Source organism: Schistocerca gregaria, chromosome 5, assembly GCF_023897955.1.
Source record: "Schistocerca gregaria isolate iqSchGreg1 chromosome 5, iqSchGreg1.2, whole genome shotgun sequence".
NCBI classification, from domain to species: domain Eukaryota; kingdom Metazoa; phylum Arthropoda; class Insecta; order Orthoptera; family Acrididae; genus Schistocerca; species Schistocerca gregaria.
This window is the reverse complement of record NC_064924.1, coordinates 497,185,851-497,211,197: the sequence shown is the minus strand read 5'-3', so window position 1 is coordinate 497,211,197 and position 25,347 is coordinate 497,185,851. Positions and strand designations below refer to the sequence as shown.

The following is a 25,347-nucleotide window of genomic DNA, read 5'->3' as shown; positions in this document are numbered from 1 at the left end:
AGAAGTCGACAATTGGGTGTCTGGTTGGTTTGCTTCAAAAGACGAACATTTCTATTGGTCTGGTGTCCAAAAATCGCCTGAAAGGTAGTCAAAATGTATAGAAAGCAATGGTCAGAACTTTGAATAAAATGTTTTCACTTTTCAATTCAAAATTAGTGTTTCATTTTCACAAAAAACACTCATTTCATACCGGTACACCTGGTATCTGATCATGCTCTGCTTGTTATTGCTACAGAATGCATTTAATTTTGGCCCCATGCATTCGATTCTGTTCATTGTACTTGAAAATGGTTGTGGATGGCAGGCTACACTTGGGCCCCTGAAGATGACACCATGTGGTGTCGAAACTGGTAGCATCAGTTAAAAATAATAAGAGACGTTAGATTGAGATACAGCCACTGGTTTTTTTACCATTATTCAAGTACTAGGTTCTTAAGGCCGGAGAACAGGCTCGGATTAGGGTAGGATGCGAAAGGATATCGGCCGCGATCTTTTCGAAGGATTCATCCATCTGGAGAGACGGACTAACACCAATTTCCGTGCTAGTAGCTTGATATTTTGTAGGTGACAAAGCTTTGACAACCCCTCTGTGTCTACCCTCCCCGTCAGCACAGTGACATGAGGACAGGCAGGGTGCTTCCCCGATTCTGCCGCCAGGAGCGCGCGCGTCGGTGTCGCCTCTGCCGCGGCCACCACGACCGGCGCCCGACCGCTCAGAAGCGTCGCCGCCGCGATGCAGTGCGGACGGCAGAGAGCAGTGGAGCGCGCGGCGCGCCGGCTGCGCCACGTGTTGGAGCGCTCGGGCGTGGAGCCGCGGCACGTGGCGCGCCTGCCCGCGGCCGCCAAGCTGCTGGCCGCCGGAGGCGGGGGCGGCCACAGGGCGGCGCTGCTGCCGCTAGCCGCGGGGGCGCTGCTGCTCGCCGTGGCGCTCGCCGCCGCCACCTACTGCCTGGTCGCCGCCGGCAGCGACGGCGCCGCCTCCAGCATACAGGCTGTGGCCGGGGGGCACTGCGACGGCGTCGTGAGTATTTGTCATCCAAGCGGCTGCTTCCTAAGCACCTTTCTTTATAAGCTAGTTTGTTCAACTGCTGCGATATCCTCCTCCACCTCTTGCGGTTGTCAGCTAATCGTAATCAAAAAGTCAGTATAATTTTGAATACTTAATAAACCACAGAATGATGCAGATAGAGAGCTAAAAATTGAAACACATGCTTGGAATGACATGGGGTTTTATTAGAACGAAAAAAAAGCGAAGTTCATAAAACGTCAGTGACTGCGCATGACAATAGTGTGTAAAAGGAGCTGTAATGAGAGAGAATCAGATGCGCCAGCATCTTGACGTTACCTGAAAAGGCGCTTTTAGTGAAGCTGTATTATCAGAGTAGGGAATGTGCTAGTTCACCGTTACGATCCTATCGCCATAGGAATGGGATTCGAACGGGTAAGGTCCGTTGACAAATGCAGCTGCGCCGAGAATGATTTCGAAGTTCGAAGCCACGGGTTCTTTAGACGATAGACCCCGTAGTGGCCGACCGAGCACAAGGCGTAATGCTGCTGAGACAGATCAGGAAGAAATGAAGACTGTAGCGGGTTCGTCTATGCACGGGGAAGTTAGCGCTCGTGCAGTCGCACGTCGCACCGGCATTCCATACACTGCTGTTTGGTTGGCGCTTAGGCGTACCCTCCGATGCTATCCGTACAAAATCCATCGGCATCATGAACTGATACTTCGCGATTTAGTGAAGCGGGGGACATTTTGCGGTGTGGGCGTTTCAAAAGATGGTGGATGATGACGATTGGTTGAGTAACGTGTTGTGGGCCGACGAAGCTCATTTCACACTGCGAGTGTCTGTCAACGCCCACAACTGCAGAATTTGGGCTACCTAAAATCCTATAACTGTCGTGGAAACTCCATTTCACGACGAGAAAGTTACGGTATGGGTTGGATTTACCACGTCTACCATTATCGGGCCTTTTTTCTTCGAAGAAATGCCTGATCCTGGTTTTGTAACTGCTATCGTGACGGGTGAGAGGTACGCCGATATGTTACAGAATCGCATCACCCCAAGCCTGCCTGAAAACACCTGCTGGTGTTTATGCAGGATTGTGCTCCACCCCATATTGCTAGATTCCTGATGAGAACTTTGCGCGCGTCGTTTGGTGATGATCGTGTGCTCAGCCGCCACTTTCGTCATGCTTGGCCTCCCAGGTCCCACAGACCTCAGTCCGTGCGATTATCGGCTATTGGGTTACCTGAAGTCGCAAGTGTTTAGTGATCGACCGGCATCTCTGGGGATGCTGAAAGACAACATCCGATGCCAGTGCCTCACCGTAACTCCGGACATGATTTACAGTGCTGTTCACAACATTATTCCTCCACTAAAGCTATTGTTGAGGAATGGTAGTGGACATATTGAGCATTTCCCGTAAAGAGCATCATCTTTCCTTCGCCTTTCTTTGTTATGCTAATTATTGCTATTCAGATCAGATAAAGCGCCATCTGTCGAACATTTTTTGAACTTTTGTATTTTTTTGGTTCTAATAAAATCCCATGTCATTCCAAGCATGTGTGTCAATTTGTATCTCTCTATCTACATTATTCTGTGACTTATTAAGTTTTCAAATTTATGCTGACTTTTTGATCACCCGGTAAAATCGTAAAAAAGCCTGTTCTTCTTATTTTACGGTATCTGCCTTCACCTACAACTATATTACGCAAGTCACAACATAGTGCGTGCCGAGCGCCGTTCGAGAGAATTTTTCCGCACAAGCCATATATCTAGAGTCGTAAGACTACCGCAGACTACGGTAGATTTCCTAGTAGCTTTGGTCAGAAAGATGGTAACCACGTTACCTCAATGTTAGTGGTGTTGCATACCTATTGGGCGTTACCTCAGTTCGATTGCTTGGCTTCTGTAGGCGATAAGTGTCTTAATAGATCCCTCAAAAACCCGGAAGCCATCTAGAAACTGAGAAAAGATATATAAAGGGCTGCATAGCTTACAGAACACTTAATCTATATAATTGCCTTCCTCTCTGTTGCTTAACTCTAGAAGAGTACACCAGTGCCACTCTGACGAGGAGTGTTCTGTTAGTTACTGTGCATGCGCTACTGCGCAAACAAAACTCGCTGACGTCAATGTGAAGTCAGCATCGACTGAAACCCAGTAGAGGACAGACGTTCAGAGTTGTGAGACACTGTTGTTTAATTAATTTGAGAGAAATATTTTTTAAATGTCACTTTGACTCTCGGTTTACTTACTGAATGTGCTAATTGGCAAGCACTGTTAGAACAACTCAGTCGTGATGGAAGTGATGCTAATGCAGCAGTGGGACAATGGCGAAACTGATCAATCTGGCGAATCTGCAGACTCCAATGACGGAAGTACAATCGCCCACAGTAAGCATGGTCATTGCTGGAACACAGCTGTTCTTCAGAGAAGAGGCTGTCCCGTTGCCGAGAACATCGTGGTCCACATCCAAGAGCGTGGAAATAATGAATGAATAGTTGTATGAATAACTGTTGAACCCGCATATTACTATAATACGTGCGTCTCATTAGACGAATGCCGTCTTCATCCAGTTAAGCCGTAAATAATGCCTTTAAATCTGGATCAGTTTCAAGTTTCATGATTGAAAAGCTTCCATGACAGTTTCCTTAACATTAATGCTAATGTTGATTGAAAAAGTACGCGACAGAAGAAGAATAAAATGCCTTTGCATCTGAGAGTCCAATTTCATTATAATATATTCTATAATCAGGAAATTTCTCCAGTCAGTAATTAAGGGTCACTGTGACTCTGGTGTACGGTTCATGTGACAGTTTTAGAGGTGTACACTACTAGAGTTAAAAATAAACAGTATTTATAGCACCCGGCCTAAGTGACCGAGCGGTTCTAGGCGCTTCAGTCTGGAACCGCGCGACCCCTACGGTCACAGGTTCGAATCCTGCGAACGCAAAAAAATCATGTTAAACATTTCTTCAATACTTCATCAAAGTTATATAAAACATGTTTCTGTGATTCATGAAGAGCTTTCGCACTTGTTAGCAGTAACAGGAAACTCCTGCCTTTGATCATTATAAAGACCGCTGTATTAAGTACAAAACACAAGTCATGATATAGATTTTGCTATATTTGCGTATGTAAACTGCACCTGAATCAAAAGTAATTGCATTGGTTACATAAAAGCGCAGACGTTACGCGATCAACTAATTTTTATTGCTTGTAAAGTTCGGTTTATATTTTGTAACAATGCAGATCGAACAATGGACTAACACTGCTCTTCTTATTAAGTGCAAAACAAACCAACGAACGAAAAAAAAGAGAGGTAGCAGGCTCTCAGGTCCTCTGTCACATATTCAATTATATTTCTTTCGATGCCAATGATACCAAGACTACCAGTAACCCTTTCATTTACTGCGTTATTTATCTAGTGTGCTAAAACGACCGAACCGTAGTTTTGACAGCGCATGACTCAATACATATCATTTGCCGTCCCTCCCCATTCCCTGCCATCCTTATCTCCCTCTTACAGTAGCTGCTGAGATGTTTAAAAGTAAATGTACATCTAAGTGCCTACTAACTAAGATACACTTTTGGTGCAACTTTTGTACTAGGAACGTGTCTGACGTGCCTCTCACCTTGACGTCCCAAGTGGCAGCCTGTCTCGCTTGGACATTTAACCGGCCCTGTGTTACTGAGGAGATTTTTTGTACGACTGTCAAACCATTTATTTTCCACCTGTGAACTTTGTGAATGAGGCTTGTTGCTAATTTTCTGTATCAGCTCTAGTCTTCTACTTTTACCTTTATTGTCTTGTGACGATATACACTTGGGAGTAATCAATGTATTGGTTGACTGTTCTAGGAATGTAAGCTATGAAATTTTTAAAAGTAAACGATACCGTGATGCAGAACGCCTCTCTTGCAGCGTTCTACGCGGGAGAAGGGAGAACATATCCGTGACGCGTCCAAACTTACTAAACAAGCATGTTACGAAACGTCCTGCCCGTCTTTGGATCTTCTCTGTTCTATCTAACAATCATATCTGATGAGAATTCCAGACTGACGAGCAATGTTCGAATACTAGTCGAACGAGTCTTGTCTAAGTGTGGAATACACTCCTTCAGGATTCTTCTGAAAATTCTCAGTCTTGCGTTTGTCTTCGCTACGATTACTGTCAATGGTCATTACACTTTAATCCGCTCTGTACGCATCCTCCCAGATGTTTAATGTCAAACAAGATAATTACTCTTAGTTTATTTTTTTTGGTAGTGATAATTTTTAGATTACGTAATAAAATGAAAAAAGTGAAAAACCTGTAGCCGTTGTTTTGATGTTATTTTAATATGTCGCAACCAGTTTCGTTGAGTTGGTACACCGGCTTCAGGTCTTATCTGAGGGGGTACACTCCGATCGTATACGCGATACCACAACTGACCAACATCTACAAACTGGCTTCCGTAGAATAGCGTAACAGTGAAGTTGTCTCAGTTTGCAGACTGAGTTCCAAAACTGGTTTTCATACAGTAAAATCACATCAAAACAACGGCTGAAGATGTTTCATGTTATTGCGTAAGTTCGAAATGGTTCAAAATGGCTCTGAGCACTATGGGACTTAACATCTGAGGTCATCAGTCACCTAGTACTTAGAACTACTTAAACCTAACTAACCTAAGGGCATCACACACATCCATGCCCGAGGCAGGATTCGAACCTGCGACCGTAGCAGTCGCGCGGTTCCGGACTGAAGCGCCTAGAACCGCTCGGTCACCCCGGCCGGCATTGCGTAAGTCAACCGCCGCAGTCCCGCGAACAATATGTCACAACGATGGAACAAAACACCCTTGGTTAGGGTAAGTTTCCAGGTTAAATAAATCAATATTGAAAAAAAAAAAAAATGTTCTGGAAAAGTGAACTATGGAACTGGTCATGGTGCAGCACTGCCGTGTTTTAGTCCGTGATGCAGTGAGGGTTGACAGCAAAAGCGCGCACACCCTTACCCTTTTATAGGAAGTTAATGCCGTGCATAGTAGAAAAATTAAACACTGTCAGGCACTGTCTTTTGACAATAGTTTTAAGACACTATTACTGTGACAATTTACTCATAGTGCGGAGTGTCTGAATCAACCATGGCCGTTTTCGTTGCAATACTTACTTTTCCCTAAAAATACCATGTGGTTGGCCGCTTTTAATGTTGCTCGTCTACTAATTATGGCAAAATTCGAAACTAAACCCATGGAATGAGAAACATTTTCTCAGGATTTCCTCCTTATTGTCGAAAACAATTTCTGTAGACCAAAACCGTGAAGTTTTTCCAAAGTTGGTGTTTACTTGTATTGCTCAAATCACCACAGAATACCTCACTTACCTATATTCAAAATGGGATACAAAATGTGTACATTTTCATTTTAGGTAGTAACTCCCAATGCGTTTAGAACTTTGTCCCTCTTGCTGTAGCTTGCAAACTTCGACTTACACTCAGGTGACAAAGGCCATGGGATATCTCTTAATATTGCGTCGGACCTCCAGTTTTCCGCCGTAGTGCAGTAACTCGACGTGGCATGGACTTAAGAAAACATTGGAATTCCACTGCAGAAAGACTGAACTATGCTGCCGCTATTGCCGCCCGTTTGCATCTGTATCTTTGTTTACATGAGTGCTCAGAAATTCACAGTTATTTGCCTGGCAAAGGATTCTAACACCGCGTGGCAAAAACGAACACCTAAATTTTTCAGTGTGAGCTCTGGTTTCTTATATTTTATTACGATGATCATTCCGCCCTATATAGGTGGACGCCAACAAAATATTTTCACACAGGAGGAAGTTGGTGACCGAAATTTCTTGAGAAGATCCTGCCACAACGAAAAACGCGTGTTCTAATGTTTGTCACCTAAACTCACGTATCGTATTTGCGGCGCCCTTCCCTTATTTGTCGATAGTATAAAACAAGCTGTCCTCCTTTGGTCTTTTTCGGTGTCCTCCATCGATCGTATCTGATGCGGATCCTACACCGCATAGGACTCCAGGAGAGCACGTACAAGCGAAGTGTAAGCAGTCTCTTTAGTAGACCTGCAGCGAAAATGTTGCCGGCGTAGGATTTTGTGCACTAACTTACTTCGTGATTATGTCCCATAAATGTTCGATGGGATTCACATCGGGTGAGCAGGGTCGTCGTATCATTTGCTGCAATCGTCCAGAATGTTCTTCAAACCAGTCACGAACAATTGTGTATGGGTGACATGACGCACAGTCATCCACTAATATTCAATCTTTTTTAGGAACATGAAGTCCAAGAGTAACTGCAAATTGTCTGCAGTTAGCCGAATGCAGAGATTTCTAGTCAATGATCGGTTCAGTTTGAACAGAGAACCCAGCCCATTCCACGTGAACATAGTCCACGCCACTGTACAGCCACCACGAGTTTCCACCATGCCTCGTTCACAACATGAGTTAGTTGTTTGGTGGGATCTGCGCCGCAGTCGGATCCTGTCATCAGCTCTGACCACCCGAAATCGCGACTCATCACACGACACCACAGTTCCCCAGTCCTCACAACCCAACAGAGGCGCAGCTGGAAATGCCGTGCTGTTATCAAAGGCACTCGTGTCTGCTCTCGCAGGCCATTAACGCCATATCTCGCCTCCTGGAGCTAATGGAGACGTTCGTCTTACGTCCCACACTGATTTGTGGTGTTATTTCACGCAGTCTTGCTTGCCTGTTACCACTGACGAATCTACGCAATCGCCGATGCCATCGGCCTCGACGTTTGCGTAAGAGGTAGAGCGTGGAATTTGGTGCTGTCGGTACACTCTTGACTCTTTTCATCCCGGAATATTGAAGTCTCCGATTTCCGGAATGGAGTGTCCCATGCGTCTACCTCCGTCTAGCATTCCGTGTTCAAAGTGTTTATTCCTGTTCTGAGGGCATAATCACGTTAGATGGATCACCTGAGTACGAAGACAGCTCCGCCATTGCGCTGATCTTTAATACCTCGTGTACCCAATACTGTACATATACATATCGCTATCCTATTACGTTTCTCACTCTTTGTACTCACCAATAATACTTTTCTTCCCCTGTCCGTTGTCTAGTCTGTAAGGACTGTGCTTTCGTTTTACTTCTCATTGTCAATAAATTTAATGACATTAACAAAATTCCATCATATGTCCTGCGAAGGTTTTTTTTGCGAAGTGTTTCCATGCTTGAACTGTGATCTATCAACATCCCCTTTTTAGAACCGGCAAACTGTACCAGTACCCAGTCACGTACAGCTGCGGCCTGGTCTGCAATCTATTTTCTTGAGTGGTAGGCAGCGCATTTTTGTCTGACTTAAGCGTACTGCAATTTAAGTGAGTGTGTTTCGCTTTTATTCACTAACCATCATTAATGGTGGTTCTGTATTCTTAATTGCTTTCGCTACTTGATTCCTATGAATTAAAAATTGTGTCCTCACTAATAATTTGTCTTAAATTTTTTCAACGGATATGTGTTTCGAAATCAGTAGGTGTTTCCCTCCTTGCTATCAAAGATAGTGTTCGAAAAACCGTAGTTGCATTTTCATTTTCCGTGAAGTTATAGCTTTTATCAACTTGCGTATTCTTTTGCGGGATATGTACTAGTATTACTCACAACACGTATGGAAAAAATCATATACAAAAAGAAACCGCTGAGGCCAAATATGGGACACTGCAGTGACATTTCTGTGAATGCAACTCGTGTGAAGTTTTGAAAACGTGAAGTACATAGAACGCAAATGTAGCGAAAGGAAAAACGTGTTCCTAGAAGCCAAAAAATTGTGGATGGAGAAAATAAAATCATATTCTGCAAATAGTATTCATAAAATGTAAGTACGCGTCCCATCTCTTCTGCAGTCTGTTTTCGGCATAGAGGTGACGCTGCTAGTTCCACGAAGCACGATTTGGCATTGCTGAACAGTTGCAGGGCAGCATCGCAGATGCTCAAAATCATACGAGGTGGAATGTAATCAGAAAATACGAACTAGTTCTTATGGTATAAAATGAAAAAAATAAAAAGATAAACTACTTCACTTAATTTCTGGAATGACAATAAATATAGATCAACAGCCACATGTCGGAACTTCGGCCACGAGATTATTTTATATTATTCTGCATCAGTTCCGCAAAAAAAGTTTCTATCTAGGCGGCCACGATTTCACTAAAAATGTAGTTGGCTTAGAACATTTTTCTGTCAGCAAAGGGTACTTTAATGTTTTCGTGGTGTACGAAATGCGTTTATAATTCATTTACGTTTGCAGTTATGGTGCAGTTGCTACTGGTTACGTACTCATACAAAACTATTCGCCAAAGAAACTCCCTGTGATAGTCTGTTTCAGCTCTTATGCAAAAGAAACTTCAGGTCATACTCATAGTCTGTTAACGCAGATAGCAGACGCGTGGAGTGATCGTCCTTATGCAGTTGTTGATTTCCGTAGGAACTTTCTGACCTACTTGACTGGTACCTCAGCAAATTTAAGGAAAACATAAGCATAGCCATAACGAACCCAAAAAAACTCTTCTGTTTTCGGGAGAGGTTTGATGTTTGTGTTGGGATTCTCGACATAGCGGTCATTGGCGCATTTATGAAAAGAGCTCAGATACAGAGGAAGTGATCATTTTACTGATGCTTTTGTGCAAAGCAATATAGATGAGCGTCATGAAATGGATGTGAGGGCAGGTGTAACATCAGCAGATCCTGTGCTGTACACGTTTCACCTTGTGTGTGTGTTGATCAGGGACTTTACGCCAACACCCCTCATGCCGGGCGTGGCGGGTGTTTGGATGGGTGACCGCGCGATTAAGCTGTAGACGTTTTTGACTTTTATGTAAATTGTAGGAGGAGACTTGGTGAGGGGGGCTATTGATGTCAGCTGCATCAGGACTGCATGGGATGTCAGTGGTGACGAGTGAAAATTTGGGTCGGATCGGTATTCGACCCCAGGATTTCATCCTTACTAGGCAATTACATTAACCACTCCACCACCCGGACACAGTGTTTACTGCAGCTGTGCGTACAGAGCCACACTCCCGTCGAGCGTCACTTATCCACAGTCACTGTCCACGTCCTCCATGTTCGCTACTTTGAGATTCCCGCAGGAGGTCGGACGCTATTGGGCATCCGCACTGAATGTGGTGGATTCATCGCCCATGAAGGAATCAATTAGGTGTATGCATGGTGTCTGTGTTTTCAGATTTTCCCTTTCTTTTATAGCAGTGGGGACAGGAGGGGTGGTCGCGTAAAGACCTCGTTCTACAATATTCTTGCCAATATCCTTGATTCAATTCCAAACCTCTCCGCAGTGTCTCAAGATGGTGGTGGTGATCTGTCCGTCGGATGGGGACGTAACGGTCGGTGGTCCCTATGATGATCTTCGAGAGGCTATGTGCCTGCACCCTGTTTCATTCCACTTCATCATCAAAACGTGTATGACACTACACTGAACGCACATCCATTCCAGTCATCTATACGTAACAGACACATTTACAGACACTGCTCTCACTCTTTGTGAAAGAAAGGTGCCTCTTGACACGAAGAATAGGGAAAAACCTCTCCTATTAGGTGGCCCTCTCTAACCTTCAGAGTCTCCCAGTCATTATGCCGTACGAATTTACTCGTGCGGTGTATTTCATGTAAGTTGCTGATTACAGTTACATGCAGAATAAACTTGAACTACCGATTTATTTCATACGGGCGTCAAATGAATGTAAAAAATACTGCTATGTCTTAGAATTGGTTACACTTGTTTGCTTTCTGTACAGTATCTTTCTTTCGTCTCTGGTTATGCTACCAAATTATACTTCCGTAGGAGCCGGCAGATAAGCTGTATTCACGATTGTTGTTTTTCCAGTTAATCTGTGTTATCAAGTCAGTTCTGCACACGCTCTTCTGCTTCATGTTTTATGAAATCCCTAATTAAAAGACTTATTGGCGTGTCATTCGGTAGAGAAACTGTTGACGATAAATTTTTAAACTTCGAACTAAATCCTCGTATTTCCTGACATTTATGTGCAGAACTGTCTACAATGAACAAATTTTTTCTGATGCATTCATTTTATTGACATAAAACATACGGTTTGTGATTCCTGTATAGCTGGTGCTCTTTTAAATACAGAATGACGCGTTGTTAACGTTGTTGTACGAGTTGGGGAACGATAGCATATTTTCAGCTGTTTTTCACTAATAATCCTGTGAGCACCTCGCAACACATTCTAACAAAATTACCAGCTTCTGTCGCAAAATAACTGGATTCAAATGCCTTCCCATTTAGTAAACTGTTTTACTGACAAACGAAATGATAGTACCCCGCGCGTGGTTGCCTGAACACTGTTCTTTTCCCTTTTCCTCTGTACTTCTATTTTGCACGTTTGCTGCACGTGTGTAATGAAAGTTTTAGCTGCGACCACTGCCAAGCGTTTTAGCAGTGCCAAGATTATTACATTCTCCGAACTCGCTCCAGCGAACATAATACAGCTGGATGGAAAAGTCCCCTCAGGCTGACAGGATTGCAACTTAGTCCACTTGTACAGAATTCATTTCTCTGAAGCTCAGTGAAGAGACGGTATATTAGCTTTGAAGTACATTGTGTTAAACCTAAGAGAATAATTTCCAAGACAAGTCAAAAGATATATTAGTTTCACCCGCTGAAATCTAGCGAAATGATATTGGCGGTAAAAACAGAAAAATTCTAACTCATAGAAAGTCTATTTCCCATTCGCAAGTGACGAGAAGGATTTAGAAAGTTATCTGAAACGCGAACTGTTCTCGGCCGAATCTCGTGAGCCGGTTTAAGGAGGTGGAAGATGAGAAGCACGCCGATGATCACAGTATTTAGAAATATACAATCTTTCCTCAAGCCGAGGACCAATTTGGCACCGTAACTAGAAACTTAAAAGCCGTTGATTACACGCGACAAATTAGAACTGGTGCTAAACATCGACTACAGGTCGACATCGCCCTCGATTTCCATATAGGATCACTGCTGTGCGACTATACAGTATCTTCGGGACGGTTGTAATGAATTGTAGATTATTTCACCTCTTACGGCCTTAGAGCTGTTGCTGACGTGTTATTCAAAAATGGTTCAAATAGCTCTAAGCACTATGGGACTTAATTTCTATGGCCATCAGTCCCCTAGAACTTAGAACTACTTAAACCTAACTAACCCAAGGACATCACACAACACCCAGTCATCACGAGGCAGAGAAAATCCCTGACCCTGCCGGGAATCGAACCCGGGAACCCAGGCACTGGAAGCGAGAACGCTACCGCACTACCACGAGCTGCGTACTCTGTACTCTGACGTATTATACTCCTACCATCAGTATACAATGTACTGTTCATGTATCATACGCTTAGCACGAAGTTTTAGGCTGTTTACTGCTACCATGTGAGTTCCCGTTAGAACATTCTGGAATGACGTTGTGGCACTCGAACATTTACCATCGGTGGAAGAAGCGAAACCGAGTACATAGGCCAACCGCTCGTGGCCGAGCGATTCTGGCGCTAGAGTCTGGAACCGCGCGACCGCTACGGTCGCAGTTTCAAATGCTGCCTCGTGCATGTATGTGTGTGTTGTCCTTAGGTTAGTTAGGTTTAAGTAGTTCTAAGTTCTAGGGGACTTATGACCTCAGCTGTTGAGTCCCATAGTGCTCAGAGCCATTCGAACCATTTTCGAGTACATAAAGTGAGTCGTCAACAGCTTACCTTCCGTTTGTTCTTACACATTCTTGCTACAGTAAGCACTTGGTCAACAATGTAGGAATCAACTGCCGCTTAAAATATCATCACTCTTTCAAGCGGCGTACATAGGGGAATGTCGTAGGATGGTTTATACGCTTATTTGTGTATGACTGAAACGCTAAGTTTCTGAATGAGCATTTGTATTCAGACTTGTACTGAAGTTTACTCCTTTGTCTTCATTTCTCCGTCACCATACCTCCACATCTAAAACTGCCTTCTTCATCTACGTCCGCAGAAGCCATCTCATGATGTAATCCGGGCTTCAATTGTCTCTCGTGTAATCATAGTAAAAGGTGTTTCTGCTAAAATGTATAGGCAATATCTTAAACCTGCTTACGCTGAGGGTCAATCGTAACTCCCCACACCTATTGTCAATCGTTTGTAGCTCTTTCCGCAATTCGAAATGTGGCTAGACTTCCAGATGAACGATGCCATCATCCGCGTAGAGACTCCTGGAGCTTCTCATGGTGTGTACTAAGTCAGATATATCCAGTAACACTCACTTGTTCCGTCGGAGTGCCTGGATAATAGATTGCCGGCCGGTGTGGCCATGCGGTTCTAGGCGCTACAGTCTGGAACCGCCTGATCGATACGGTCGTATGTTCGAAACCTGCCTCGGGAATGGATATGTGTGATCCAGAATGAGATTTTCACTCTGCAGCGGAGTGTGCGCTGATATGAAACTTCCTGGCAGATTAAAACTGTGTGCCCGACCGAGACTCGAACTCGGGACCTTTGCCTTTCGCGGGCAAGTGCTCTACCAACTGAGCTACCGAAGCACGACTCACGCCCGGTACTCACAGCTTTACTTCTGCCAGTACCTCGTCTCCTACCTTCCAAACTTTACAGAAGCTCTCCTGCGAAACTTGTAGAACTAGCACTCCTGAAAGAAAGGATATTGCGGAGACATGGCTTAGCCACAGCCTTGGGGATGTTTCCAGAATGAGATTTTCACTCTGCAGCGGAGTGTGCGCTGATATGAAACTTCCTGGCATATTAAAACTGTGTGCCCGACCGAGACTCGAACTCGGGACCTTTGCCTTTCGCGGGCAAGAGCACTTGCCGGGCAAGAGCACTTGCCCGCGAAAGGCAAAGGTCCCGAGTTCGAGTCTCGGTCGGGCACACAGTTTTAATCTGCCAGGAAGTTTGATATGTGTGATGTCCTTAGGTTGGTTAGGTTTAAGTAGTTTTAAGTTCTAGAGGACTGATGACTTCAGATGTTAAGCCCCATAATGCTCAGAGCCATTTGAACTATATTTCGCCAGATATCTCAGGCTTTGTGAATTGCCCAAGATGCAAAAGGAAATTCAATAGAACGAAAAACCAGTCCAAGTGGCAAATATAAGGGTTGGAACTTAAATGGTGGCAACTACAGCACTGGCCATTAAAATTGCTACACCACGAAGATGACGTGCTGAAGACGCGAAATTTAACCGGCAGGAAGAACATGCTGTGGTATGCAAATGATTAGCTTTTCGGTGGATTCACACAAGGTTGGCGCCGGTGGCGACGCCGACAACGTGCTGACATGAGGAAAGTTTCCAACCGTATTCTCATGCACAAACACCAGTTGACCGGCGTTGCCTGGTGAAACGTTATTGTGATGTCTCGTGTAACAAGGAGGAATGCGAACCATCACGTTTCCGACTTTGATAAAGGTCGGATTGTAGCCTATCGCGATTGCGGTTTTTCGTATCGCGACATTGCTGCTCGCGTTGGTCGACATACAATGACTGTTTGCAGAATATGGAATCGGTGGGTTCAGGAGGGTAATGCGGAACGCCGTGCTAGATCCCGACGCCCTCGTATCACTAGCAGTCGAGATGACAGGCATCTTATCCGCATGGCTGTAACGGATCATGCAGCCACGTCTCGATCCCTGAGTCAATAGATGGGGACGTTTGCAAGACAACAACCATCTGCACGAACAGACGGACGACGTTTGCAGCAGCATGGACTATCAGCTCGGAGACCATGACTGCGGTTACCCTTGATGCTGCATCACAGACCGGAGCTCCTGCGATGTTGTACTCAACGACGAACCTGGGTGCACGAGTGGCAAAACGTCATTTTCTCGGATGAATCCAGGTTCTGTTTACAGCATGATGATGGTCGCATCCGTGTTTGGCGACAGCGCGGTGAATGCACATTGGAAGCGTGTATTCGTCATTGCTATACTGGCGTATCACCCAGCTTGATGGTATGAATTGCTATTGGTTACGCGTCTCGGTCACCTCTTGTTCGCATTGACGGCACTTTGAACAGTGGACGTTACATTTCAGATGTGTTACGACCCGTGGCTCTACCCTTCATTCGATCCCTGCGAAACCCCACAGATCATCAGGATAATGCACGACCGCCTGTTGCAGGTCCTGTACGGGCCATTCTGGATACCATACTCCCCGATCGTTAATGAATTGATTGAAATCAAGATGGCGGAGAAGTTGATCAACCGGGAAGCAGGATATCAGCTTAGTACTGCGTGGAATCTTGCTTTGGAACTACTACAGAAACAACGGAAGTAAGTTCCCTGCTCCAGGAATGAACTACAGACATCCAAGGGTGTTAGCAGCCGAAAAGAACCGAATACGCGATGCCAGGCGGCAGCAAGCTCCTTGAAGGAAGGGCATCCTAATATGCAGCTCCAACAGCAGCCGGACGCCGCAGGAAGCGCCCCTCACAGGCGCATACTGGATTCAGAAGCCCAGGAGGATGTCTCGGCCGCGAGAGAAACTCGCGGCGCTCGTGGACAGCATAAGGTACTTCAACACAGCCATGGTAGTGCTAGGATCGTGCCCATCTGGCGCGGAGCCAGTACGGAACGCCTTGTGATGCCCGCTACGGACCGAAGAGGGAGCGCCTAGAGATTGATACACCATCAGAATTGGCCACAACGGTCCCGGACGGCATAGGGAGCACCACACACCGCCCAGGCATAAATATGAGACGCGGTTAACTCGTCAACCAGTCTTAGGGAACACATGATGAAGACGCCGAGTTATGACGTCGAAATATCGTGTTGAGAAGACACGGGCCGCCGGCAGTACACCCGATTCTACGAAATGACAACAAATCGTCGGGAAAGTCTTAGAAATTATATAGATACGTCAGTGATGAGTGCTGCAGTGCTTTGTGAAATATACAACAAGCCACAAGCGTTCGTTAGATTGGTTCTTGGAAGGGCGTCTCTTGTCTGCATCCATCAGATTTGCTGGGTAAATCGTGCAATTTCCATGTTTTTGGGTCTTTCCCATGTGACACTGGCTCGATGTACAAACGCATACAAACATGAGGGCAGTTGTTAAGAATCTGGTCAACTTCTGACTGTCTCACTGGAGGATCACCGTATTATGAATCAAGCAAATTGTAAACGTTTCATAAACGTCTTCCACGAGATCAAGGAGTGGACCCCGTGCAACGTTCTGTGTCATTCCGCACCATTGGTAGAAGACTAGCAGCAGCCGAACTGGGGAATTATCGTCCCACGCGTGAGCTCCAGATAACATCAGAACGCAAGCGGCTGCAATGGGAGTGCACTTCCGATAAACGGCGTCGCCTTGAGTTCAGCGCTGAATCGCGTTTGTACATTACCCCACTCTCCCAGTGACCATATGGTGGGGACCTGGGTAGAGACCCCATTATTACAATGGACTGAAGAGGTGCCATGCTTTTACTCTAGGGAGCCTTAGAGTCTAATTTCAGGTCGCAGCGGTGAGGCAATCTTGACGGCACAACGGTACGTTGCGGACGTCCTAAATCCTCGTGAGTTGCCTCTCATGAAACAGTATTGCAGTGTCATATGCTAACAGGACCACGCATGTCCACACGTAGCATTTGTCCCTATGAACTATCTGCGTGGTGTGGAGGCACTTACGTTGCTAGAAGATCCCCACGCTTGTTCACGATAGGATACGTGTGGGGCGCGCATAGACGTCAACTCCGTCACATTCACAGTAGCCATGATATTTGGACCAGTTACAAAACTCCTGGGCTACCTTGCTCAGGAGAAAACGGTTTTAAGACTGCTTTTGCAGCCGAATCAGAGCACGCACTTTGGGCAGATAGGGCGCAGTATTATATTGGTAGGTGAACTCATACTGCCAAGTACTTTGGGAATTTGACTTTATACTTGGCCGGCCGGGGTAGCCGAGCGGCTCTAGGCGCTATAGTCTGGAACCGCGCGACCGCTGCGGTCGCAGGTTCGTATCCTGCCTCGGGCACGGACGTGTGTGATGTCATTAGATTAGTTAGGTTAAAATAGTTCTAAGTTCTAGGGGACTGATGACCACAGCAGTTAAGTCCCATAGTGCTCAGAGCCATTTCAACCAATTGTTTTGACTTTATACTTGAAATCCAGTTTCGTAGGACAGAGAGGATCAGGTTGTGGAAAGGGGCCAAGGTCAATTACTGTTAGTTATGCAAGAACACACACAACTTTATTCCTCAAACCAATGCACAGTTTTCTCTTTAAAACAACAAACATCAATTCACGGCTGAGGGCCCAAGTAACTTCTGCAGAATAAGTTTAAATGATTGCTTTTAAAAGACCAGTATTTAGACTAGCGGCTGAAGACCTTACTTAAGTAAAATTACAATATCTTCTGGCTAAAGGCTGAAATAAGGTTTCAGATCACTTATGGAAATTCTTTAAAAGCCAAGCAGTTACAAATTTCGACTAAATCGGCTAAATGTCATATTAAGGAAAATTCAAGTTAATTCTTAGGCTGAAAGCCCAAATAAAAAAAATAATCTTTACACAATAAAAGAGAGACTTAAAGACAAACATTTACACAGTGCAACAGAATAACATATTAAGAAAACTTAAAGTATCTTGTCGGCTGAAAGCCCACAAAATTACTCAAAAATAAAGACAACCTTAAGGTAAACATTTACAGAAAACGGCTGAAGGCCGTTTCAAGGATTCAAGATAATTAAAGAGAAATCTTACAGACAAGGGTTTACATATTAAAGCTACAAATTCTGAAACAAACGTGACTGAAGACCTAAATACTGAGCAACAAAAATTTTAAATAAAACACGGCTAAAGGTCTAATCTTAAAGATACTAAACATAAAATAGACAAAATTAATACACGGCTAAAGACCTGGTACAGTACGTGCGACCAAGTAAAATGACAGTCACAAACAACAAACGGTAGTGCTCAGAAGTGTCCCAAGTGTCGGCCTAGGGAGGCAACTCTAACAACAGGTTAGGTGAGACAGGCAGCCAAGCGTAACACTAAATAATCGGGTGGCAGCACGACCTATCGACGGCTGAAGAACTAACCAACAACCTAATCAATTCCTCTCTCGCAACCGACCGTTTACTACTCCAGTACTCAGACAGCATTCATCTGCTCAGCGGAAACCGCAGAAGCTACACACAGTTCTACGTAAACACTTGCACCAAGAACGCCGAAGATCCTAAAATCAATCACCGTGGAACAGCAAGGAGAAATGACCAGGCACACACACAGAGAGTTTCGATAAGCGGTCGGAGGCGCAATGAACGTTGTCTGATGAGACGACCGACCTAACGACCAACCAAGGTCGTCCCCAATCAAGGTATGAGTGTCCGCAATTGTCGGGCTAGTCTTGGCTGTTCGGTGCTCACTGCAGCTCCAAGCAGACTCAACTCGATGTCCGTGCGGAAGTCGGAGACACGGCGACCCGGACACACTGGCTCGGACCCAATTGTGCAGAGGGAACACTTGCCCATTGGTCACCCGACATCTCTGCACAAGGAAGAAACTGACACACGTCCGGCAAGATGACCAACTGACAAGGCCCAGGAACGGTGAAAAGACCAAATACACGTCGCCCGATGAGACGACCGACCGAACGACCAACCAACGGTCGCTCCCGCAGTCTTCCGTCGGACAGTACATGTGTGTCGCCAGCGGCCGGCAAGTACTGGCTGTCCGCACCTCACTGGCGCTCCGTCCCGACTCAACTCCAGACACACGACGACCCGGAAATACTAGCGGTAGCTCCAGATATGGTACGATAGTGCCCTTGTCGATAAGCACTGGTGCTGCCACTCACAGGCAAGAAACCCAGCAACCTAGTGACGATAGTAAATCGAATTAAAAGAAAAACGAGGCGAGAGAACCACAAAGACAAGATGACGAGCAATAAACTGCATGACCTCGAGCCGCTCACGGCTCAGTAGTGTAATAAATATCTGAAATAATATCACATATCCTGTCAGCCTGTGAAGTTTTATTTCGTTTCCTCCTCCTCTACCGTGACCTTGATTTCTGTTATGTAGTGCAATAAATTCTCATAATCGCGTGTCTTGCCTTTTTTAGTGTATATACGATAAATGTTATGTCATGCAAGAGAATCTACCACCATTGGCGCTGTCTCCAGTGTTCAACAATGCTATAGTAAGAGACTCGGAGGTACCCAGTTCGAGTCCTGCACTTGTCCAGCAAAGCTTCCATTTCCTGATTTGTGTGTTAATAATTCTGGATCAAATTCACAAATTTCAGTGAGGCATCCGAGGGCTTATGCAACTGGGCAGCCCACACTGAACTTTCTGAGAGGAGTTAAGATACATATCAATCCCAGTTAGTTACTTCATATGTAATAATGGACAGGGAATGCTGAACTACATAACCGCTCACCATAATCATCCCACGACACAGATACTCATTTTCCACTTCATAGCTGGTCAGAGAAACGTAAGTGCAAGCCACTCTCACTATTTCATTTTTTAAGTGCTCTTTCACGCTATATTTAAGACGTCATGTTCGCCGTTGCGTGTAGGAAATTATTCATTTCGCTTCACTATTGCACTCTCGGCCTTATCAGACATCCGTATACATATATACATGTCGGAGGATTTTCAAAGTCTGACATACGCTGAATCGAAATCTTTTGCAATAGCGTTTGATAATGGCGCATGGGGCCGAATTACCATAGAGAAGTGAAACAAATAATTTTCCACCGTTAACGGCGAACGTATCTGTCAAGAGATACTATATTACGATGAACCCTGACCATGAGAATTAGTCTTCTGTGGTTTTCCTTCGAGAATGATTCATAAAATTCAATAATTAGAAAAAGAAATAACCGTCACAATTCTATATCCTGCACGTTTTTGTGCGTCAACGTCTAAAGTTTTTTTATTGTTATCCGTGTGCTATTTTTTAACTGTCCAGTTTTTCATGAATGTTAAGCGTAATTCTTTTCAGTCAGCAAAGACAGGCAGAGTGAATTAATCCAGTTGTGACATAATGATTGATAGTTTCAGTTGCGGGACAATAGGAGCGTGGTTGTCGTTGCTGCTGAAAGACTGGCACACTCGCTGTCGACCCACGCGCCTCCGTTCATGTTTAATTCCCTCTGTTTTTGTTAATTTTTCACCAGATTTGCTAATTTCATCATCGTCGTCGGACATTCTGTTTACATTAAATTAATAAATGTCAATGAATTCCTCGTACATTCGCTCCCGCCGTAACAACCGCCCACCATTCCGTGTCTGTCAACATATACATGTAGAGGAACCAGGCAATCACCGCCACAGGAGAACAAAATTAAAATTCTGAAGGCAGTTTTAATAAGTGTGAGCGTGTGCTTCCTCGTTCGTTGCCATCTTCAATATAACGTTTCTGAATACGTTCCCATATCGGCATGTTGTTCACGAGACTAGCTTTTGGGCTATTTTTACATGTATGACCGCAACGATGGTTTTATAAACAACAAGACCCCTGCTCCTACTACTGATACTTTATTGAACAAAAGTTTAATAAGATTGTGCGATTCGATTTTTGTAACTGCCGTTTGGTTTCTGTACAAGTTGCAGATTACCTCTCACTCCCTGTATTTTATCATTAGTGCGATCAGTCTTTCAGAGAGTGTATTCCAATCAATGCTCTCAGAATATAACTGAAAAACACACAGAAAGTATGGTACTCATTTCAGAGATTACTGTAAACTGCAGAATATTTTAGATTCGTGTCTGAGGGGTAATTTTTTTATATTCTGAAGAGCTGTAGCCAGATAGCTGAGGCATTACGCAGGACATAGGATAACATACCAACGTCGAAGCGTTTGAAAGTCTGCACAGGTACACAACATGCAGTATTGTTAGATCAAAAGCACTCCTGGAATAAGCGGATTCGTTAAAAAAGATTTATTTTATGTGTATTTCAGTTCTTCTGTATGTCATTTAACCGAGAGCGCTAGCAAGCGATACGAATCTTACTTATATTCTGAGGAAAGATGACAAACGTTTCACATTTTCCAGAGTAGCCGTGCCATTATTCTTTGCACTAATTCTGTTTCGCAAATAGTAACACGCACTTGTTCCTGGTAAAAGTTAATGGGTGTCTTCCACTTTCGTCTTGGAAGAGATGTAGAAAGAGAGTAAAGTCATAACATTACTTACACCTCTTTCACGAATTCACGCATGGAGGATATTCACTGTTATAAATTGGACACTCAGCGACTTGTGCAAATGATGGCGACACCAACGGACAACTGACATTACTTTTCTAGGATAGCAAATAAAATAAAAATGAACCAAAGTAAAAGTCGCTGTCAAAGAAAATGCTTCGTACATACCAATAAGCAGAAACTATAAATTTATATATTACATGAAAACTAAATAATTTTGCCGAAATATGTATTTAATCGTGTCAGTCCTATTCTTTAATATGATTTACAGCTAACTAGAGACCGTTTATTGCCCCAGGTATTTCTCTGTGACAAAAACGTTAATTGAATTTCATTTGTACCTACTGACAATCATAGTTTACTATTCAAAACGAGCTGATAAATTTAATGAAATGGTTTTTGATGTCCTAACTGCTGTACGGTTTATGCAATGCTACCTTTTTTTTTCCTTTCGTGAGATTCAGAATACATAAATATAATAGAACAGAGTATAATTTAATGTTTTCGTGTGAATGGTTCATTTGTGGGTTTATCTGAACAAATCCTGCTAACTCCATTTGTAGTTGTTCAAACATAGTACTAAATAGGCTAATTGAAACGTATGTTAACAGTTTTATAAGGATTATTACATGAAAACAGTGACCAGCAATAATTCCTCTGGCAAATATAATTTCGACTAATACGACACTCTAACGACGTGCCACATAAAAAAAGTTATTACGTATTAGTAATGCAGTTCAGTTTCCTATCTGTGTCGTCCTTCTCATTTGGTAGCATCTAGTTGGACATGAAATTTATGTTGTTGATACGGATAAGTAAGAAGTTTCGTAATACGAAACACGACAAAATTTTAAATGTTAAGACTAGTAATGGGTCTAATGTAATACCCATCTTACTTTTATTTTCCCAATTTAACACCTCACCAATTGATACATATGTATTTCTTCTGATTTTTACCTGTATAATGTTATTTCCATCATTTGACTCAAATTATTATTTCTCATTTAAAGAAAAACGCATGGGTAGCCATACTACTCCAAACACTTACTTCTCGAACGTATCAGAACTGACACGCCCCGTTCTCGGTTGCAAATGATTTATACCATTACAATTTTTTACCGTTAATAAATTAGTAGAATACTGACTGAAACAGCTGTTGTAGGCCTCATGGATATTACAGCTGCAAAGTTTATAAACAACACATTTCGCGACTTCGGTCGCCTTTAACCGTAATATTTAGTTTCATCTAGTAGTTGGTGATACAGATGACATTACCATAACACCTTATAGCTCTATATAATTAAGGTATAAATATAAAATTGGCAGTAAAATATGAAAAGGAAAATAATTTGAATATTTTGGGTAGAGCCATCAGCAAACAACACACACGCCCCACCTACAGAATCCACAGAAGATCTGCGTCACAAACGCCACTACAAGCTGTTGATCTTGGCACGTAATGAACACTCACATGTCCAAATGTGTGTGAATCCGAGGTCATCGGTCTCTAGACTTACACACTACTTTAAACTAACTTACGCTATGAACAACACACACACCAATGGCCGAGGGATGACCCTGACAGCATGCCCCATGAAAATTATGGCTTTAAATGAAGAGTTGCAGTAGATAAAGTACAGCGAGCCATTACAGAGAATTTAAATCGATGTCTGATCTAAGTTCAAAGAACAAAGTATATCAACTCTTGCAGTATTGCTAAAGCTTATTATCCTGTCCAGAATAAACAAAGTGTATCAACTCATGCATCCTTGCTAAAGCTTACTATACGGCCCAGAATGACAGCGAGGAGAATAATGTCCAAAATCTCGAACTTTTTGTGGAAAGCTGAAGTGTTCAGAGTACCTGCTAAAGTAGACACTTTAGATCCTAAAAATCGTGGACTTGGATTAAGTGATATAGCGGATAAAGCCTCTGCACTTTTTATCAAAAGACAAGTCAATTTAATAAGAGACTAGAGAGGTAGCATATCCAGCCAACTTTTCGAGATCATTGAACTACGAAGCCTGCCGAGGGAGGACTCCAACGGAAGGGGTCCCGCTGTCCGTAATATAGCGCCTCTAACCGCGCGGCCACTCAGCGCGGCAGTAGACACTCAGCCACGCTGCTTGCAAATCACTCATTCGCAGAGCTATCAGAACTTAATAACATAAACTCTCATATGAAATATCCTGTATATTGAGACTCTAAAACAATAATATTGCTCTGAGGACACATTATAAACCACAACAAATTCTCAGACTTAATACACACATGGACATTAGTTAACGACACAATCAAGCGCATACAAAATAGTTTGCGATACGTTTGAAGCTCTATATTATGGCCAAACAGAGAGAGATATTCAAAATAACTACAGTGGACTCATCAGTGTATTCCAGACCAACAGTTACTCCATATGAACAGTGGCTATCCGTATTACTCATACTTGTCTCTCTTTCCAAGATATTAACATCGAAGTACATGTATTACATAAATATAAGAAAGGTTATCAAATATAGTTTTGCTAATAACTTTAAATTTTCATAAATGGTACAACATATGGAAATGGTTCTAAAGACTTTTCTTTCATTAACAGCCCACGCATTTCTTGAACTTTTCCTTAACAACAATAAAATTTATTAACAAACATCATCCTGTAGTTTCGGTAAGAAAACATTTGTTCTATTCTTACAGATGTTATAATGTAATTCAAGGAAAAAAATATATCGAAGCTTAAAATCGCTTCCTGTCCAATTTTCTTTGACTCCGATATAAATACAGCTTTCTAGAAATACGAAGGATGATGCTGTTATTACTTAGTACCCTGTGTCTGAAAGCGGAATTTATATTCACAAAATGAGTAAGGGATACCTTACTTCTTTCAATATATGCCGTGATTAAATGTATAAAAGCAACGATGACATCATCGAGAACAAAAAAAAAAAAAAAAAAAAAAAAGAACAACGTACCTCCAGCGTACGTAAACAATCACTGAGATGTATGATTAGTAGATAAGCACCCGCTACTAAACATAACTGAATCAGCAAAATGCGTCGTTCATACAATTCGTAAGACAGCCGCAAACGTCAAACAAATTTAAGGCTAGCTGTAATACTTAAATTATTTTAAACCTACCTATCCACCCTTTAACGCTTTTCTTGTTTCAGACGAAGCTCCTGGCTTAACTCCGCTGGTAACACGCCTCCTGGTGACTAAAGTCAAGATGAGGGGACACTCGTGGCGTGCAGCTGCGATCAGATGTGTCTGTTCTGTGCAAGATGAACAGTACAACGACCTCCCCGTGCTGCGAAGTTTACTGCATCATCTTGGATGTGTCAAAATTTTCACGTACAGACACAGCGAGTTCCCCCTTGTGCAGTACCAGCTTCCGATGCACTGAAAAGCGACTCCTTTCACGTAAAGACGCTGGTACTGGGGAGATTACCTGTAAGTACTTAGAAAAGGTCTGAACCAGCAAAGTGGAAGCAAGGAGTCAACAACTGAGTAACTGCGAAATACATAGATGTGGGCTGTGCTGTGAGAGACTGTTAGCGTAAATAGTTTCTGGAATTCATTATAAGATGTCTGAATATACATAGTTCTTACTTACCTGATTTCATACACATATAATCAATTACTGTTTTTTCACAAAATATATTTCACTGTATTTCTAAATTGAATTTGATATTCCTGCAAATAAATATAAATGTCTGAATGTCTACACAAGAGGCCAGTATGTCCGTTGAGTTACCTCTCTGCTATTTGTATCGTTTGTATAAGTAATATGTTCTAGAGTGTACGAAAAAGTAAACTGTAATACTTCCACCTCGATGTCACTTCTGATAACATTAACTGAGATTCATTTCAAATCTCAGAAACATAGTTTCAGAATACCATCACTGAAGGTTGGTACTGGTGCACTCACTGTTAAGAGTGTATTGTATTTAAAAGCACAGAAGCGTATAGCTTAATATTGAAACTGTATCGTATATCAGTATTCTCAGACATCATTCAGGCTGCATTTTCTAAAAGATTCTTCCTTCTCGTTTCAAACCTGTCTATGTTGAAGCGTAAAAGAAGAAAAGTGAATTAACAATTTTACACGCCAGCAGCGAGGTATTATGCATCATTACAGGTTCACATATTCACATTCAAGTAATTTTAATAAACATGCCATTCTCCGTA

The 25,347-nt window shown here is 43.2% G+C and overlaps 1 protein-coding gene across 1 annotated transcript; it reads left to right on the top strand.

The window, feature by feature from the left end:
- Positions 1 to 723: 723 nt before the first annotated feature.
- Positions 724 to 24,945, top strand: LOC126272643 (uncharacterized). The gene is made up of 2 exons (XM_049975634.1): positions 724 to 1,021; positions 24,330 to 24,945. The coding sequence occupies exons 1-2, from the start codon at positions 734 to 736 to the stop codon at positions 24,345 to 24,347; spliced, it is 306 nt and encodes a 101-aa protein (XP_049831591.1). The 5' UTR covers positions 724 to 733; the 3' UTR covers positions 24,348 to 24,945.
- Positions 24,946 to 25,347: the final 402 nt, after the last annotated feature.